General features: G+C 40.2%; 1 protein-coding gene across 3 annotated transcripts in view; it reads left to right on the forward strand.

The window, feature by feature from the left end:
- The window catches only part of ZBED1 (zinc finger BED-type containing 1), a 254,154-nt gene that overhangs the window by 150,595 nt on the left and 82,267 nt on the right, over positions 1-21,292 (forward strand). For 2 of the 3 annotated variants that reach the window (XM_050933119.1, XM_050933128.1), the window contains one exon: positions 12,049-12,150. In XM_050933119.1, the coding sequence (XP_050789076.1) occupies positions 12,049-12,150 (102 nt within the window). Of the gene's footprint in view, positions 1-12,048; positions 12,151-21,292 lie in introns of those variants that run through there. The other variant, XR_007770959.1, reaches the window with a different exon arrangement.

The raw sequence follows: 21,292 nt of genomic DNA on the forward strand, positions 1-21,292 counted from the left end.
CACAGTGTTTATTCCAAAGAAAGAACAAGGAAGGCAAGAGGGATGATTATGATATATGATTCAAATGGTAAGTCTATACTTGAGCTGTAGGTGTAATTTCCAGCATGTGTAGACATATTTGCACTAGCTCTGATTGAGCTAGCATGCTAAAAGTAGAAGTGCCAGCGGCAAGACCAGCTAGCCGCCCTGAGTATGTGCCTGTGATTTCAGATAGGATCGTGCTAGGGCATGTTTCTCATGGGACTGCAGCTAAACTATTTGTAGCATGCTAGTTCAATCAGAGCTAATACAGGTATGTCTACCCCCACTGCAAATTACATCTGCAGAGCCAGTGTCGACATATCTAAAATGTCTTAGTTTTTGGGCTTTGCACCCAGAATGCACTGCAAATTGCAACTCTAGAGTTGAGGAATTTAAAAGAGATGATAGAGGTTGTGGTTTTCAAAGTTTTTGAGCTAGAACCTCACCTGATATCATTGGGCTGAGCACCATTGACTCACTGAACTTCAGCAATTTACACCGTTTTAGGATTTGGCCCTTTGTCTGGGTATGCTTGACTGTTATTTGGTCAATCTGATTTTGTGTCAGTCCTAGCTAACTGTGAAGTATAGTTTCGTTTTGTCCTGCTTCTGCCCTGCTGATTTTTACCATCTTTAATAATATATACCTGTGCTGGATGCTGATTTTTCTGTTCAACCTCTCAAGGGGTAAAGATGAGCTTTTTTCCCCACAGGTTTTTTAAACTTTTAGCACATTGTTGGAGAAACCTATAATCACTTTAAATGTTTGATGGGAAGGAACAAAAGAGAATTTCTCATACCTTATTTACCTTCAATTTACAAGAACCTGTTCTTTTAAGTTATTGTACTTGGTTTGAATTTTATACAGCCATGAGAACAAACTAACAAGAATCAGCAGGGATCACTATTTCTTTTCTTTTGTATTGTATTTGGTGGCAAATACCTATGCATTGCTTGGAAAAAGTTCTGCTTATAAGTGAAATTCACGCCTTTATTAGGGGGAAGAGGCACTACAAGGACAATGCACCACTTATGCCCCACATTAAGCCCTATTTTTCAGGCATAAGTGGAATGTAAGTCATGCATAGAGTAGGTCTTGTGCTGGCCCTCTGCACAGGGGGAGGGAATGTCAACTGTGGAGGGGAAAAAAGCAATTTGCAGCTTGCTAATTATAGGAATGAAAAGTGTCCATACTCACTGTTTCAAAAACCCATTCACCAAACTTTCCCAGGTAATAGGGGCGATGAGATTCCAAGCAATCAATTTTTGCAGTTTCTTTCTTTCAACAAGAGATTCCCTTTTGACAGAGGAATCCTCAGCTGCTTCATTAGAGCACCTATAAGTTCCCTTTGTACCATCCCAGTGATGCAAATGGGACTTTTCATGCCAGATCCTTGGTCCAGGTTGTTTCTAACCCTTTTGGCTGTGGAGAAAATTTTCCAAATGTGAACTGATGCATAGCTACCTTCCTGAGTCTTCTAACAGGCCACTCCGGTGCCCCTGCTGCTGCACCTACTTTTGCCAAACCACATCTGCGGAGTGAAACTGTTAAGTCTCGTTATTTTCACTCTGGTGCCATTCAGAACCCTGTGGACAGCTGCAAATTTGACAAAGCCTTGTCAATTTCACACTAGAGTTACAGAAAGGTCAGAAACAGATCCTAAAGACATCCAGGAGAGAGGGGGACCCCCCAAAACCAGTCTGGGGAAGGGGCAGAGCTACAGAAAATCTCCTCCTAGTAAGCAAGAGTCTGGCAGGATAGCAGAGACCTCCTGCACCTTTCACTGCAGCAGGGACCTGAGTATAAGGAAAGCAGGGGACATACCCATCAACCAGGAGGCTCTGGAATGCGGGGAGGGGACAGAGAGCTCCGGCTTTCCAGCAGCCATAGGAGTGAACTTCAGATGTAATGGACTTCTAATACTCATAGGCTGTTATGACTAATCAGGGAAAAAATCCCTCCCTAGAGGAACCCTTCTCTCTTGCAGGCAGCTGAGGCAAGGCTTCTTCCCCAGCTTTCTCACCATGGGACTGCATCTGGACCTTGCAGGTGTCATCCCTTCCTCTCATTTTTTGTATCTGCCTCTGGCTAGTAGGTTTAGGCCTCTGATTAGATGGTGGCTGCATGGTTTTTCAAGCCCTGTCCATATTGAGCTGCAAACATATGCAACTATCATATAGCAAGACAGTGTATTTACACGTGTTTATGAAACACATGCATAGTGTACTTGTAATGTATACATATTGAGAGGAAAAAAGCTTGTTTCAAGTAACACACAATTTGTGGTATAAATAGATTGAGGCAAAAATGCTTGAGTAGTTCTCAGCCGTTATCTAAACTGTTAAGATAAGTTCCTGTCTGCATCCTAAAAGACTTGCCCATACCGGTATTGCCCTGGCCTCTTCCTTTGTCAGTCAGTGTTAAAGGCATTCTGAACTATATGCATTTCCTCACCTTTTGGGGGCGAAGCCAGACTTTCAGGCACCTGCTCCCCTACTTGGTGTAAACTTTGCTTGTACCAATCAGAAACAAGAACACACAGTTTTTGGGCCCCGTCCCCTATGACACTTCTATGATGTCATAGTGGGTATTTTAGGCTGGTCTGCCATGTGCAGGCAGAAGAGGAGAAAGAAAAACGAATCCTGTGTACCTTGTACACACCCGTAACCGAGCCTGATCACCTCGAAGCCTCTATCAGCTAACGTGTTTTAAGCAGAGTTTCTACGTTTGCCGGTCGTTATGAGTTGGTTTGTATTCGTAAGTATTGGTTATTACTAAATGCTGCATCCATGTTTATAAATATTGTTTACTGCATCTTTGTTTATAAATATTGTTTAATAGTAAATACTTTAGCCATTGTATATTTTAAGTTCCATTAACCCTATTAGCTAATCATACGCTGCTCCCCTACCCCTTGTAACGATCCCCAATAAAACTTTTAATTAATTAATTTTAGTTGTGTGCATGCCTGCAGTTTGCATCGTGACCCAGACCCTCCTTGCATCCCTTAACTATACAGTCTATTGCCACATGCAGCCTGGTAAATAACAGCTCTGCATTTTTTTCACCCCTAAAAGTATGTGGCAATCTACATGAACTACTTTTTGCACCACCATTCTGTGATATGTGCTCTGGAAAGGTGACTGAACTGTGAATCAGTCTGGAGATTCTGTTATGATGAGGTACTATTTTGGCAGTAAGTGGAGCAGTTGCTAGTGATGGAACTTGAAAGCAGAGCTTGTTCTAAATTTTGCTTATTTGAGGACCAAGTGTTGCAGTAGAACTGGCTGAATTTAACACACAAGAGGGTCAGTGGACTATGACATTTAATTCTGCTACACTCTTTTTTTATATATAAATATAGTCACCAAGAAGGTTAAGTTATAGGAGGTAAAAATGGGTAAGTCAAGCTGCACTTTAAAAAAAAAAAATTCCTTTCAGTTTTAGCCTTTTAATTTTTGTTAAAGTAACTCCTGAAACGTAAATCCTGAAAGTTTTTTTTCCCCCTTCCCTCTTAGTACATTAAGTCAAAGCTATGTAGTTAAGAAGTGACGCTATAAACTGCTTTTTCAATTGTTTCTTTTGGACAGACAATGTTCAAACACTTTTTTCCAGAACTATCTGCAAATAATTATCCACCAAGAATTTCTAAATACAATATTCCTTAAACACTCCCCACAAAAGTCATATTGCAATGAATAGGCTGGAGAATGCCACTATTACTGATCTTAACCAAGGACTTACAGTATACTGTCTTGGAAAGTTCAGAATATCTACTTATGCACTTTGGCATGCATATTATGACACCACAAGGGTGCACTTTGACATTTGGTGAGTTTGGATTTTCTTCTCTGAACATTACAGAAACCTGTTTAAACAAGAGTTGATCTGTACAAGGATCAATTTTGGTTAGCTATATTTGTTAATGATCTGTAAAAGGTGGGAGAGCAAAGAGTTTCCTTAAGACCATTTAGCTTGAGATGGGGGAAATTCAAAGCTCCTTACCTTCCATATAGCATCCAAATGTACTGGATAAAAGTTTGAAGGTGGATGTGCCACAGATACAGGTGAGATTGTGCTTGCCAGATTTGTGATGACCATTCTGTCCTCAGTTATGTACATTTTGCAGTTTGTTGTTAGTCATTTTGTTTGTTTGTTTGTTTTTTGATGTACAGAAGATTTAAAGCAGACATTGTTATGATTTTGAGGTACAGGCAGTACCTGCTTAAGCAAAATGCTACAATAGAATAAATGTATGTTAAAAAACTTGTCACTTTGGGCAAAGCAGCAGTATTGATAATATCAAACATGCATGTCTGGGTGTGAATAAGCACAGAATGAATTCTGGTCATCTTTTTGCTCCATTACACTCCATTTGTATGTAACTAGCTAATAACTTTCTGAGTATTGAGTTAGGTGTCCCCAGATTACAGCAAAGTAATAGTCAAATCTTTTTGTTTTTCATTCTGTGTGAATATTTTAGCTAGCATCTGACAAAGATGTAATTGCTTTGCTTTTAGTGAAGGTATTACATAGATCAGAGTGTCAGACATATCCACACAGAGGAAAGAAATACAGACTCATGTGTCATCCTAGAAGTGAATGTCTGTGTGTGAAAGAATAGTAGAAGGAACTGCTGAATGGAATAGTGTTAGAAATGATTATGATGATTCAGCAGCATTAGCTGCTAGTGTTCTTCTTCCTAAATTCCAAATCCTACGTTCTTGCTCTGTTTTTGTTTGAGAGTTTGAAAGCCACATGCAAAGCCAAGGACTGATTAGTTTTAAAGACCTATTATGCTAATAAACTTAGACCGTAAACAAAATTACACTTGCTAACAATTCTAGGGACATGAATGATTTGAGGCCTAATGGACTGATAAACTGAAAATGTTAAAAATAATTTTTGCCTAATATTGGCATCAGCTTTAATTTGGAGAAGCATTGACTTTGTTTGTATTCCATCAAAGCTGATGTTGGCTTTCTTTGCCCAGACCTACTAGACATGAAAAACTTCATGAGCTGTTGTTTCTCATTATATTGGGCAAATAACCAAGCTATTGCAAAGTTAAGGCTTAACTGCGCAGTGGGGTGAGTGCACTGACATGTAGAAGACTCGTGACTGCAGGTTAAGGGCTTTTCTACACAGACCAATAAATGTGCATCACATTAGTGCACTTTAGAAAATACAACTCCTGTAGAGCGCATTACTCCACCATGTAGAGAAGCCCTTAATCTGCAGTCATTTTTCTCATCTTTATTGCTAAATGTTGTGTTTGGCTTAAGGGTAGTTAAAAAAATATATGTGGGTGGTAAATTTGACTATACTTAAAACTGTTATAATCTAGCAGTATCATTAAGATTCTTAATATGTGATTCTTTAATCTACTATTCAGGCTAAAAGAACAAACCATTGCAACTGCTTTGGAGGACAGGGTCAAAATTCAAAATGATCTGGACAAATTGGAGAAATGGTCTGAGGTAAACAGGATGAAGTTCAATAAAGATAAATGCAAAGTGCTCCACTTAAGAAGGAACAATCAGTTTCACACATACAGAATGGGAAGAGACTGTCTAGGAAGGAGTATGGCAGAAAGAGATCTAGGGGTCATAGTAGACCACAAGCTTAATATGAGTCAACAGTGTGATACTGTTGCAAAAAAAGCAAACGTGATTCTGGGATGCATTAACAGGTGTGTTGTAAACAAGACACAAGAAATCATTCTTCCGCTTTACTCTGCGCTGGTTAGGCCTCAACTGGAGTATTGTGTCCAGTTCTGGGCACTGCATTTCAAGAAAGATGTGGAGAAGTTGGAGAGGGTCCAGAGAAGAGCAACAAGAATGATTAAAGGTCTCGAGAACATGACCTATGAAGGAAGGCTGAAGGAATTGGGTTTGTTTAGTTTGGAAAAGAGAAGACTGAGAGGGGACATGATAGCAGTTTTCAGGTATCTAAAAGGGTGTCATCAGGAGGAGGGAGAAAACTTGTTCACCTTAGCCTCCAATAATAGAACAAGAAGCAATGGGCTTAAACTGCAGCAAGGGAGATTTAGATTGGACATTAGGAAAAAGTTCCTAACTGTCAGGGTAGTTAAACACTGGAATAGATTGCCTAGGGAAGTTGTGGAATCTCCATCTCTGGAGATATTTAAGAGTAGGTTAGATAAATGTCTATTAGGGATGGTCTAGACAATATTTGGTCCTGCCGTGAGGGCAGGGGACTGGACTCAATGACCTCTCGAGGTCCTTTCCAGTCCTAGAATCTATGAGTCTATGAGAAAGGAGATCTGGTTTCTATTCTCTGCTCTGCTACTGATGCACTGCAAGACCGTGGGCAAGTCACTTAGGGCCATATTCAGACATTCTCATGTGGAATAGCGCTTTAATCTCTAAAAAGTTCCATTTATTTCATTAGAACTACTATCAGAGTAAGGTACTGCTACACGTGAGTAAGAATGTCAGCTTCTGGTCCTTAATCTCTCTGCCTTATGAGCAAACTAAGATTAATGTTCCCTACCTTGTGAGGATTAGTTTATTCATTTGTGAACTGTGTTGAGATCTTTTGACGGAAGGAATTTTAAAATGACGAAGTTACAAAATACCATTATACATTTGCCAAGAAATGAGCCTGAAGCAAGAAAACAATATTAGTAGTACTTGTGGCAATGCCCAGAGGCCCCATTCATGGATCAGAGCCCCATTGTGTTAAATACTTTGTTTGTCATTGTCATTCTGAATGACTATGAAGTGCTGCTATGAATGGCTGTGAATAGTCATTGGTCCAGGGGAAAAGAGTGAGACTGGCTCTATAGCTTGGTGGTTAGTGCCCTTTCTGAGAATGTGGAAGACCCAAAATCAAGTTCCTGCTCCAATGACTATTTAATTACTTATAAAAATCAAAACAGCTTCAATAGGACTGAGAAACACCTATGACAGAATACTTCAAAGTCCAGTGGTTAACGCATTCACCTTTCTCCTCGTTAGTTAAGAGGGGGAAATTGAACACCCACATCCCAGGTGGGTACCCTACCCACTGGGCTAAAGACTACAAGGATGATGATGTTCTTTCTTCCTCACCGCCCTCAAGCCATTTTGTGAATCTAGTTCCCCTTTGCTTTTGTTAAAATTTTGAATTGGGTCAAAATGAAATGTTTTGTTTTAACATTTTAGAACCATTGCAATTTCTCAGTCTGGTCGAAACATTCAATGAACTCAGTGGTTTTTGGTGTATAGTTTATTCACCGAAAAAGTGTTGCTCAGCTCTAGTCACAAGTGATTTGTGTCTGTTGTTATGTTGTATTAAAAGGAACTCCTCCTTTCATGGTGCATGCATATCTCTCCCATGGAAGAGGTGACCATTCTTTTCCTAATTCTCTTCTATTGGGGCGCTAGAGCCAATTGGAGAAATAAAAAGCTATGGTAGATTCCGAGTATTTTTTCATATTTCTGTTTGCACACATAAAGGAAGGATCGAGATGGTAGTCAATACTGTTCAGAGTTATAATCGTACATTATTAGTTACTAAGCAACAGAACACAACAGGTAGTAACTACCTGGGAGATTATAGCATTGCTCATGTGGCTTTATACAGCAAGAAGGCCAAAGAAGGAATGGCTGTATCCACTTTCAGTGTGCAGTAATCCCCTAGAAATATGCTGCCTGTTGTGTCTCATTGTCACTTGCAAATACAGTATACAAATAAAATCAAGGAAAGCAGCCAGATCTAAGGGCTGGTCTATACTACGGGGGAAAATCGATCTCAGATACCCAACTTCAGCTACGTGAATAACGTAGCTGAAGTCGAAGTATCTAAGATCGAATTACTCACCGTCCTCACAGCGCGGGATCGATGTCCGTGGCTCCCCATGTCGACTCCGCAACTCCTTTGGGGTTGATGGAGTTCCGGAATCGATATAAGCGCGTTTGGGGATCGATATATCACGTCTAGATGAGACGTGATATATCAATCCCCAAGGAATCGATTGCTACCCACCGATACGGTGGGTAGTGAAGACGTAGCCTAACCATATATAGAGTGTTATTGACAATAGTCTAACATAATTGACAACCACTTGGAAACTTCATTTGTGTCTGAAGTTGTAAAGCTGTTTTCAGACTGGAAAAGTATTCTGCTGTAATGAATTTGAATGTGTTATTACTGTTTTTTTATGTGGATTGCTGGAGTTCCTAGAGGCCCCAGTCAGGGGTTAGGGCTTAGCTGTAATGCACTCTGTACACACAATCATACCCCAAGAACTCTCAGTCTATCTTATGATCATATCAAACATGTGGATTAGATGAATAAGTGGGCAAGGGAACAATGAGTTGTGGCAGGAAGAAAGCCTGAAACATAAGCCCTCATATCAGAGTCCTGGTATGAGGCAGGACCTGCTCACAGAATCTGGCAAGAAGGGAGCTGATATTGCAGAAATACAAATCCCTAAGAAGTGGTAGGCACAGAGTACTCACCCTGATATCAAGTGGTACTAGAACATCCCGATATCAAGGATAGTACAAAAACATTCCCCCTGGATAACAGAAACATACTGACCCCTCCTAAAAGATAAGGTCAGAATAACAGTAAGTAATAAAAATGCTTTAATTAAACCAACATGTACCAGGTAATACCTAGCCACGTCAAGGGGCAGAAACTGATTATGTCAAAGGGTACAAACATAACTTGTTTGTATCAGGATATAAAGATGTATCTCGGGGAGTGTCTTTGTCCTGCCAAGTGGGCAGTGGAAAGTCCCACCATTCACTGAGCTGCGTCCATTGTCATGGTCATAAATGTCTTAGTATTCTTGTAGCGTCTACCATGTGCTATTACAGTGTTTTGTCAACAATAAATCTGGCCTGGTGCCTTTGCCCTTTAGTGGATCTTGTGGTCATTGGGCACTTCATTCGAGGTCTGTTGTACTGTCTGTCTGCGCAGAGCTGGAACAGCACACAGAGGGCACACACACACAACTGAACATCTAACCACGCTGGTGGCCCACATGTACAAGGTAATAAAACACATGCACACAGCCAAACATCTAACGACTACAGTAAAGCTGAGTATGTTACAGTACAATAAATAGTAATCTCAAATCTCTAAGTGGCTAGCTTAATAGTCCTGTGTCATTGGCACAAATTGTCGTTTTATGTGTAAGAAACCAAAAGAGAGAAGAAAGAGCACATACTTTAGAGAGTATAGTTGAACCCCCCTCTATGTGTTTGTCAGTCTACATTTTTTAAAATGGCATGCCGTTTTCATAGCTCTTCTAAAGGGAGCCTGCAAAAAAGGGAGGCTGCACTTTTTTCTTCTGCCTCCTTTTGATGTATAAAAAACATCTGAAAGTTTTGCTTTAAAAATAAAATGAATGAATAAATAAAAGTTTGATGGGTGAGGGGCAAAGGGGGAGCTGAGTTATTAGTTTTTCACATAAGACATCCAGGTCTCGTCTGCCCTGTAATATTCTAGACAAGAGAACTGGTGACATCAAAAAAGTCAAGAGAGTGGGAGTTGAACAACTGAAAGGGGAAGCAATTTTTAATCAGACTGTCTAAAACACATAGGAGGATTTTGGTTCTTTTGTGTTTGAATGTTTATTAATTTTGTTGACACCTATTTAATTACTGATTAACAGTGAATAAAAGACATTTTTGTTAAAGATTCAACACTTTCTATTAAGGTATGATATTTCACAATAAATATGCTCTGAACAATTCCACAGATACCTTAGTAAAACAAGAGAAGACCATACTTGACATTCCTGATATTTAGAGGGTGAAAAACCAAGAACTTGAAAAACAAAAGCTGAAAGAAGGGGAAAAACCTGAACAAATACTTTGCCTCAGTTTTGAATGAGTCTAATGAAGAACTTAGAGGTAGTGGTAGTGTGGCTAAGGGTAATAAGGATATGGAGGTAGAAATTATCACAGGCGAGGTAGAAGTAAGCTCAAACAGCTTAAAGGGACTAAATCAGGGGCCTGGATAATCTCCATTCAATAATATTAAAAGAACTGGCACATGAAATTGCAAGTTCAATAGCAAGGAATCTGTAAACTTGAGGGTCGTACCTTTTTGACAAGAGAATTGCTGATACAGTTCCTAATTTTAAGAAAAGGAAAAAGTGATCCAGGAAACTACAGGCCTGTTAGTTTGATCTCAGTTGTATGCGAAGTCTTGGAACAAATTTTGATAGAGAAAGTAGTTCAGGACATAGAGGTGAATAGTGAGTGGGATAAAATACAGCATGGTTTTACAAAAGGTAGATCTTACCAGACCCACCTGATCTCCTTCTTTGAGAAGATAACATACTTTTTAGACAAAGGAAACACAATAGATCTAATCTACATAGATTTCAGTAAGGCATTTGATACAGTTTCACATGGCAAATTGTTAGTTAAATTAGAGAAGATGGGGATTAATATGGGAATTGAAAGGTGACTAAGGAACTGGTTAAAGGGCAGACCACAATGAGTCATACTGAAAGTTGAACTGTGAGGTTGGAGGGAGGTTACTGGTGGAGTTCCTCAGGGACTGGTCTTGGGACTGATCTTATTTAACATTTTTAGTACTGACCTTGCCACAAAAAGTGGGAGTGTGCTACAAGTTTTTTGCAGATGACACAAAGGTGGGAGGTATTGCCAATACAGAGTAGGATCAGAATATCATAACAGGAAGATCTGGATGACCTTGGAGTAATAGAAATGGGATGAAATTTAATAGTGCAAAGTTCAAGGTCATGCATTTGGGGACTAACAACAAGATTTTTTGCTATAAGCTGGGGATTTATCAGTTGGAAGTGACAGAGAAGGAGAAAGACCTGGTATATATGATCATAGAATGACTATGAACAGTCAATATAATACGGCCAAGAAAAAGGCTAATGCAGGCCTAAGATGCATGAGGTGAGGTATTTCCATTAGAGACAGGGAAATGTTAGTACTATTTTACAAGGCACTGGTGAGACCACATCTGGAATAGTATGTGCATTGCTGGTCTCCCGTGTTTAAGAAAGATTAATTCAAACTGGAACAGGTGCAGAGAAAGGCTCCTAGGAAGAGACTCAAAAAGCTTGGCTTGTTTAGCCTAACCAAAAGAAGGCTGAAGGGAGATACGGTTGCTCTCTATAAATACATCAGAGGGATAAACATCAGGGAGGGAGAGGAGTTATTTAAGTTAAGTGCCAATGTTAACACAAGAACAAATGTATATAAACTGGCCATCAACAAGTTTAGGTTCAAAATTAGGTGAAAGTTTCTCACCATCAGAGGAGTGAAGTTCTGGATCAGCCTTCAAAGGGGAGCAGAGGGGGGAAAAAAACCTAACTGGCTTCAAGATTGAGCTTGATTATTTTATGGAGAGGATGGTATGATGGGACTGCCTACAATGGTATGTGGCCCATCAGTGACTGCCAGTAGCAAAAATCACCAATGATGAGACACTAGATGGGGAAGGCTCTGAGTTACTACAGAGAATTATTTTCCAGGTATCTGCCTGATGGGTCTTACCCTCATGCTCAGGGCCTAACTGATCACCATATTTGGGGGCAGGAAGGAATTTCCACCCAGCTCAAGATTGGCAGAGATCCTGGGATTTTTTATTTTTTTTTTGCCTTCCTCTGCAGCCTGCGGCACAGGACACTTGCAGGTTTAAACTAGGGTAAATGATGGGTTCTCTGTAACTTGAAGTCTTTAAACCATGATTTGAGGACTTCAGTAACTCAGCCAAAGTTTGAGTCTATTACAGGAGTGGGTGGGCGAGGTTCTGTACACTGCAATGTGTAGGAAGTCACGATGATCACAATGGTCCCTTCTGACCTTAAAGTCTCTGAATCTGAATAAAAGAGAACATTTTCGGCCCTCCTTATACATTATAAAGAATTTTTAAAAGGGCATGGGCCAATATTTATTTAAAATCCCTTTCTTTGTAGGTCACACTCAAGCATAATGGGTGAGATTGTGATACATAAATTTGTATTTTGTTTTATTTCACTGTAAACTGAGTTCACTGAGTGTTTTTTCTGTTTCTTTCCAGTGGAGTTTTTACATTGTGATTTGGCTTCAATGAAATCCATACGGCAATTTGTGCAACAGTTTAGAGCAAAGAATTGTCCACTCCACGTCTTGGTGAATAATGGTGAGTTCTCTTTCACCTTCTCAATGCTTACTGTAAGATTTTGACATACTGGGTTCTTTACAGTGCTTCACATTTCAGATACTTTATTTGAACCAAACAACAAGATAGCAATTGACTCAGTTACTGCTTGCAGCCTTGTCAGCACTTCAGTACATTTTAAGAGACATCTCAGTTTGCCAGCTCTTTTGATTGTAGTGCAAGTGTCATGATACTCATGTTGTTTTTTTTAATTAAAGCCCAAGCTTCTGGAGACACGGAAGAGAATTCCAGCATTCATTTTTTAAAAGTTTCTAGGCCTCATGGTTGTGGAAAAAAACTGGAAAATGTGACCCTAAAAGTTCAAAAATCCAAAGGCAGATAAAAAACCCAACTTGTGTGTTTGTTTGTTTTTTAAATCTCAAGATTTTTGGGGACTGACTTTTGATATTTTTGAACACTAGAATTAGCTGTTCTAACTATCTAATGTTTTTATAACCATGGTGTCTTCAGGATCCAGCCCAGAAAGAGATTTTTTTCTTCTGGCATTTTTATTTTAAAAAAGCCCCCTTTGTACTAAGCACTCTGCTATAAAGGGAACTTTTCATATAAGCATTTAACCAGAAACAAATCATCAACAAACCCATGCCTCTTCCCCACTCACTTGCGGCTATTGTCCAAACCCTTCAGTGCTCACGCACTTTCTTCTTTCCCCCCAGTTATTTGCCTGAACTGTCTGTCAGTGAAGACACAAGGGAGGAAACCGAGAAATCCAAAAGGGCCCACACTGTTTCCTCCTCCCATACAACTGTCCTGCCCTGCTGAGGGCAAAACAAAATAATAATTTCGCCTGCATTACATTAGATGATTTGCTACATGCACTAATGTACTATAGGACCTCTTGATAGTGCAAGCAAACTGTAGTTCACACAGTATTAAAATGAAAATTTAGAGTTTTATTCCATGTAGTTAATATAAACGTGTGCCAAATCTTAACTCCTTAGCTCTTCTCTTCTGCAAGTGTCCATAAAGACAACCCTCTCCCCCTGCTGGTCATCTACAAGAACAAAATTTTGACAGCAATGGATGGGATTCTTAAAGTGGAATGGATCTTGGTGTTCTTTTAAGGAAGAAAAAACTTCCGGATTTCATAGAATTGTATGCCAGAAGGGGCCATTAGATCTATTAGATCTATTCAGGATTGAAAGGCTAGCTTCCACCCTAGCTGCAGCCTGTGCAGTAAAAATGAACATCCATACTATAACTGTGCATTCTTGAAAAAAGAACAAGAGTACTTGTGGCACCTTAGAGACTAACAAATTTATTTCAGCATGAGCTTTCGTGAGCTACAGCTCACTTCATCGGATGCATAGAATGGAACACACAGACAGGAGATATTTATACATACAGAGAACTTGAAAAGGTGGAAGTATGCATACCAACAGGAAGAGTCTAATCAATTGAGAGGAGTTATCATCAGCAGGAGGAAAAAAAAAACCTTTTGAAGTGATAATTAAGATGACCCATAGAAGGTGTGAGGAGAACTTAACATAGGGAAATAGATTCAATTGGTGTAATGACCCAACCATGTAAATGGACACAAATCTGACATGAGGAATCATAACATTCAAAAACCAGTGGGAGAACACTTCAGCCTCTCTAACCACTCAGTAACAGACTTGAAGGTGGCAATTTTACAACAAAAAAACTTCAAAAACAGACTCCAAAGAGAGACTGCTGAACTTGAATTAATATGCAAATTAGATACAATTAACTCAGGCTTAAACAGAGACTGGGAATGGTTGGGTCATTACATTAGCTGAATCTATTTCCCTATGTTAAGTTCTCCTCACACCTTCTAGGGGTCATCTTAATTATCACTTCAAAAGTTTTTTTTCTCCTGCTGGTAGCTCATCTCAATTGATTAGACTCTTCCTGTTGGTATGCATACTTCCACCTTTTCATGTTCTCTGTATGTATAAATATCTCCGGCCTATGTGTTCCATTCTATGCATCCGAAGAAGTGAGCTGTAGCTCACGAAAGCTCATGCTGAAATAAATTTGTTAGTCTCTAAGGTGCCACAAGTACTCCTGTTCTGGTTGTGGATACAGGCTAACTCGGCTGCTACTCTGAAAACTGTACATTCTTGCTCATCAGAGCAGATAAAAAGCATTTATAGGCACAATTTTTCAAATGTAGATGCCTAAAGTTAAGCATCTAAGTAATTATTTGTTTACGCATCTGAATAAAAATGGCCTGATTTTCAGGGGTGTCCAGCTCCCAATGACATCAGTGGTATTTATGGATGCTCAGAAATTCTGAATATCAGGCCACTTTTACTCAGATGCTTAAATAATGCACCTAAGTTTGAGCATTTGTCCATAAGCTATGCAATTATTCAACTGATCTCTGGCATCTTAATAATAATATCTAGCTCTTCAATAGTGATTTTTCATCAGTAGATCACAAAGCTTGTTACCAAGGAGGTCAGGGTCATTATCTCCTTTTTGTAGGTGGGGAAACTGAGTCACAAGGAGGAAAAGTGACTTGCTCAATGTCACCCAACTAACAGCAGTGAAACGGGGATTAGAATCCAGATCTTCACAGTCAGTCCAAAGCACAATCACTAGGCCACACTGATATCTGAGACAAGGTTGACAAAGGAACAGTAGGGAGAGAAGTAAGAAATACATGCTGGATCTTGCAAATACTACTGAGCATATTGCTCATAACTTTATGTCGTTCCATTACTGCCTTGAGTAGTCCCACTGAGTTATAGGACAACCAAAAGCACGAATCACTACACTTGGTAATATAATTGTGTTTGAAGGATTGGACCCTAAAAGAGTGGCTTTGGGAAGATGATAACAAGCATCTGACTTTCAATGCTGTTACATTTTTGCTGTATCACTACATGGGAAACAAGGAGCCTGATTATTACATCAAAGTCCATCATCTTAAAAATGTTATTCTTTGATGAGCTTAATAGAAAATGGGATATGACAACAAAGCCTCAAAGTCCAAAATATAAACTTTAAAGAGGCTTGACATACAATGCCCTGAACTAATTTACATTTTCCTGACCCCCAAGAAAGGCGTTTTATTTAATTCATGCTCAGTTACTGTTGCCCAGATAAATTATCTCTTTAAGAAAATCCTTTCAGAAGCTGTAATGAAATGGATGGCTTAACTTTGCCTTTTACGAAGGCTGTAACAGAATCACAGGAATAATCATCTCCAGAGCCACTGTAAAGGCTCTCTTCTAATAATTAGGTTAGCCTCCGACAATCACATGGTGAATTACCAAGTTTCCGCTTTTGGGGGCTTGTTTTCCTATTCTGTTCAACATCTGTTTTAGCTCCTGTAAATAATCTGGCATTTGGCTGACATTAAAAGGGAAAGTCGGTGGATTCCAACACAGTGAGCATCTGATCCTTTGACGCCAAGAGAGAGGCTCCCAGTGACCTTGGATTAGTGCTGAGTGCATAATTTTGCATTGAAGCTAATTGATTTTTATTTTCCTTTTTAATTTTGCATTCCAGTGTCTTCACTGAAAATCCATTCAGTGTGATTTGTACTGTGTTTAGGGAACATGATTCATTCATAGATTTCAAGGCAATAAGGGACCAATATGTTCCTAGTCTGTGACCTCTCTCCACGCTCAGACGTTGTTGTTCTTCTGCCTCCCATATTCAATTACAAAAATAACAGTCACTAGAACAAGGGCAACGCCGGCTGTCATTCTGTTTTGGACTGGTTCTGATTAGATTACAAAGATGTGTATTAGCATGTTTTTTTGTTAAAATATTTGATTGTCAAAACACAGACCTTTTTAGATGAATATTAAGCAGTTTGGGGAAAATTAATTTTCTCTGGGGAAACTTTGTTAATGTGCAGATCTAAAATAACCCATTTGTGAAATTGTAGAGTTATCTATATTGTCAAATATTTTTAGTTTAGCATTGAGAGCCAGATCCTGAAAGTTTTTTCTCTGTGCAAAATTCCGATGCATATATGGGTTATGGTGCACTTTTAAGTGTCCAATGCAACACCCTTTGGAGATAAAGAAAAGACTCCAACTGAGCTTTGCATGAGGGCCATAGGAGGGGCTCAGAGGGCTTTGTATCAGGCCCTAAATGACTTTAATAGGAGTTCTGCACGCAGAGCACTTACTGAGTTAAGAATTATATGATCAAGGACCGTAAAATGGGGAATGAGTAATGCTCGGAAATATTGTTAGATTTAATGCAAAATAAATTACTTCAGAGTATTACTTAGTTTATTTATTCCAGTCTCACAAGGTCTTTAAGTTAGTTAAGTTGCTTGAAATGAAATATTTAACTTTTAAAATATATAGTTTCATTTATTATACATTATTCATATTTACATGATGTAATTGTATGATTATGCAATACATTTATAGTGGGTTTATGCATGTATCTATCTATACACACATACTTAACTTTTATTTAAAGTAAATAATGTATTATTGGGCCAGAGAGACAGTGAGAATGACTCTATAGCTGAGTGGTAAAGACACTCCCCTGAGAGATGGGAGACTTGGATTCAAGTCCCTGAATATTTTATACATATTTTATTCAGAGTGATCCACCACAGAAGTCACTGGTTAGGGGACTCATCTGGGAGGGAGAAGACCTTGGTTCAAGTCCGTGCTTCAGATCGGGCAGAGGTGGGAATTGAACCTGGATCTCTCACTTCCAGGGTGAGTCCTTTAACTACTGAACACTTTTTTTTTTTTTGGGTGGGGGGAGGAGGAGCAGTTCCTCTTTCTTTTTTTCTTTTTTTTTTGTTTTAAACAAGAAAGGGCTGACTTGGCTTGGCTGTCCAACTCCAGGAGAGCAGAAAGAGGTACCTCCCTAAGGCCTTTGAGGGTTGGGGCTTAGACCATGCCTCTTTCCTTGGCAAATCCTCTTGATTTGAACCAGGGACAAGAGCCACTGGTGAACCTTGGCCCACACAATTAGCACCTAAGCTCACCCAAATCTGAAAAAAAATGTCAACATTGAGCCAGGCCACTGAGGGGCACAGTCTTTTAATGCAGTTGCTGCTGCCTCAAACTGCTCTGCTCAGCTTCGCTTCCCCATCAACATGGGCTCCAACCCTGCACCCTCCTCCCACCCCCCCCAGCTCCAGGTATTGCCTCCCTTTTTGCTGATTATTTCTTCGCTCCCAAACAACCTGGTTTTGGCCAACCCCTCTCCTCAGCGGTGGGCAGGAGCAGGGCACACCTCTCCCTATGGGGAGGAAGCAACTGTATGGCATGAGATGGAGTTGGCACCTTTGTCAATGGAGAACAGAGTGGAGCCCGGGTCAGGGAGCAGGAGCCCATGTACTGGGTTACAATGCCGCTCATTGGCCCAACCACCTCTCCATCACTGATGCAGGGGAGGGGCTCCACTGTTACGCCACGCAGCTCTGGTTATTGTCTTCCCATTGGCTCTCACAGCCAATCTGATTATAGCCAACCACCCTCCTGCCATACACACCCCACCCCTGATCATGGGCAGGCTGGGATGCATTACACCCAATCAGGAGGCAGCAACCAGATCTGGTGGTGTACTGGTGGAGCCCCTTCCAGGCTGCCAGGGCAAATTTAAATGACATTGAGATGTGGTGCTCGGGGTCCTGCTTCTCCCCCCTGGATGTAGAGTCTGCCATGTCAGGTGGAGCCTGGGATTGGGAGCAGGAGCCAATGCCCCAGATCACAATGCTACTCAGATTTGGCTTGGCCACCCCCATCATATCAGCAGGAAAGGGGCTCTGCTGTTTTACCACCCAGCCCTCGTTGTTGCCTCCCCATTGGCAGCGGTCTGCCCTGACATGTCCTTGGCCAGGTGGGTGGGGCTGGCCGCAGCCAGATATGCAACAATATATAATATAATAATATACAATATTATACTATATATATACACAATATCAGTGATTTACTGTGACGTCAGACCGTCAATCATTGCCTGTCCACCAGAAGTTGGGGCCCACCTATGTTTCCACTCTTAACTATGTCATGGCTGTGAATCCCATTCTTGGGCATCTGACTCTCCCCATGCATTGTGGGCACTTAACCTGAGCCATGGATTCCATGAGGCTGCACAGCACCTACCATAGTGATACAATGTTGAGCCTACATCTCCTTTCTGGATCTAGCCAAGTTACGTGGGTACTTTAGAAATGTGATCTGCCATTTAGAACTCATCCCATTGCACAGATCTAATCCAAATTTGATTTATTATACCAAAGTTGGGAGTTTCAAAAGAGCCTAAGGGAATTAGGTACCCAAATCCCATTGAAATTCAGTAGGATTTGACCAGTTAACTCTCTTAGGCTCTTTTGGAAATCTCATGCCAAAAGGATAGCCATTCCAAAGCGAAATGGGATGAGATAAGGGCAATGAGGCAATCTCATCCATCTCCTTGCTATAGCTGATTTAAATGAGAACCTGAATGCTATCATAACATAATTTTGGTGTTAATTTAAGGGGGGAAAAGCCTGTTGAAAAAATATGTGATTTCATTTGGCAAACAAACATCGGCCCTTTCATTTCTATGCTTTTTACTTTGCTTCCCGGGCTCCTCTTTGCTATTCCATGCCATTCATGCTCAGCAGTTGATTTTCAAAGTGAATCAAAAGGAAAGAATATTTTTAAAAAAAATGCAAATGGTACATTGCTTAAACAAACAATTTAAGTTTTTAAAAATTATTTGGGTTGGCATATAACACATGAGCTATGTGCGTTTTTTTCCTACACTTCCATGAAAAACATCATGTAACTCAAATAGCCAGTCTACAAAGTTATTAAAAGAGGAATTTGTAATTTTAAAAAAAAATCTAATAAAATATTAACTAACTAAAGGTGCATAATAAGTGCAGTTTATCATCCAGACTTACAATTCAGTCTTGGGTATCAACACCACAGTCTTTTCAGGCTGTAAGCTCTTCTTGGGACTGTGACTGTGTCCTTTGTATGTTTGAAAAACATGCAGCACATTATGGGCACTACCACAATATAAATGTTAAATTAATAGTAATCACGTATAGAAGAGACATGTATTAAAAAACCTTAGGAGCTGGCAGTGTCATTGTATGGAAATCTCTAGAGCTGTAAATTGATGGTATTATTTCCCACTTAAGAGAGTTTTTTTTTTTCCATACCAACTTGACAGTTGTCTTCCTTGTATGCTACAAATGCTTTTCAATATATTTTAAATACACTTGTTTCTTTATTTTATTCTTTTGCTGTGTTGAGTGATTCCACTGATCAGTAAAAGTAACGGGGACATTACAACAACCGTAGTGAAAACAGAGTATCCACACATACGGTCAAAGATGATTAGATACAAATTGCCAGTCTTGAGGGACAATGAAATACTGTTTGAGACTACCTGAGTGTCTTTTTTGGCACTGGGTTGGGGAGGGAGGGAAATCGACAAGACCTTGAATCCATTTCTTGGTAGAATTGGAGGTTGAGAGATTTTAAAATATTAGCCCATTGTAGGCAGATCACTAAGCTAATGAATTTCAGGCTGAACACTTTCTAAGACTTTAAAATCAAACAATAATTGTGAACTATTGACTGGTTCAGAAATTCATCATTGCACATTTTGTAGGTGAGTGCAGAAATTTATTTCTTATTATAATATGTAACCCTCTCTAAACCTGCTTGTTTGTGGAGTACGGCTGTATGATACAATCAAAATTATAGAGACAGATATGTTTATGAGTTATGCAAGTGTGCTTGTGTATATACCACATATATATACATACATACTTACATGCATACACACTTAGACTCTGATTCGGCAAACACTTATACATTTGAATAACTTTATGTAGGTGAGTAGTCCCATGGAAGTCAAGGGGACTAATCACTTATGTAACGTTACTCACATGCTTAAGTAGTTCACAGGATCAAACCTTAAGAAGAAAACTGATATATGATGGGTAGGGGACAAAGAGATTCAATCAAATATACATATGATTTGTATACACCTAAAATGTATTATTAATAGCTAAAGTAAGTTGTAATTTAGTATTATTTATGGTGCCACCAAGCAGCCTGAGTAAAGATCCTGGCCCCATGGTGCTAGTCATAGGCGTCGACTTCCCCTCTGCCCTGTGAGTGCTCGGCCCTCACCCCTGACCCGACCCTCCCTGCCTCTTCCTGCCCCTGCGCCACCCTCACCACACCCCCATTCCACCTCTTCCCCAAAGTCGCTGCCCCATCCCACCTTTTCCCACCCCAGCCCTGCCCCCTTCCCACCCCCATTCTACCCCCTTCCCCCAAGTCCCTGCTCTGCTTCTTCTCTGCCTCCTCCCCCAAGCGCACTGCATCCCCGCCCCTCCTTTTCCCTCCCAGAAAGTCCTAAGCACTGCCAAACAGCTGTTAGGCATCGGAAACGCTGGGAGGGGGAGGAGCGGGGATGCAGCATGCTCAGGGGAGGAGGAGGTGAGGCAGGGGCACGGGAGCTTGACTGCTGGTGGGTGCAGAGCACCTGCTAATTTTTCCCTGGAGTTGGCACCTATGGTGCTAGGTGCTGTACAAATACATAGAAACAAACAGCACCTGCCTCTAAGAGTTTACAATCTAAATATACAAGATAGACAGTATGGGAGAAAGGAAGTATAGTTATCCCCATTTTACAAATGAGAACAGAAACAAAGAAACTTAAGGTGAAATCCAAACCCCATTAAAGTCAGTGAGGAGTTTTGCCATTGACTTCAATGAGCACAGATTTTGCCTAAGTGACTTGCCCCAGGTTATACAAAAAGTCTATGGTTCAGGAATTGAAGCCAGATCTTCTGAATCTTAGTCCAATGCCTTAATCACAAGACCATCCTTCATCTCCTATGCCCTATATTACCACCTACATTTCCTCAGCCAACTAGCCCCACTTGCCTTTCACATGGTGGTTAATTAGCTGATTTCTTACAGGCATCATGGCAGAGCTGGGTCTAGGGGAGAACTTGGAAGGATGAGAAGATAGTGACTTTCTGGATTAGCTCAAAGAGGGTCTTCCATGTATTATTGGCAGCACTGAAGGAGGCATAAGGATATTTCTGTGTAACACTAATTTGTTGTATAAATGTGAGATATTCACGGAGAGCTAGATTTTCAGACATACTCTGCATCTAACAGCTACCATTCAG

The sequence above is a fragment of the Gopherus flavomarginatus genome, chromosome 1 (assembly GCF_025201925.1).
Source record: "Gopherus flavomarginatus isolate rGopFla2 chromosome 1, rGopFla2.mat.asm, whole genome shotgun sequence".
Taxonomy (NCBI): domain Eukaryota; kingdom Metazoa; phylum Chordata; order Testudines; family Testudinidae; genus Gopherus; species Gopherus flavomarginatus.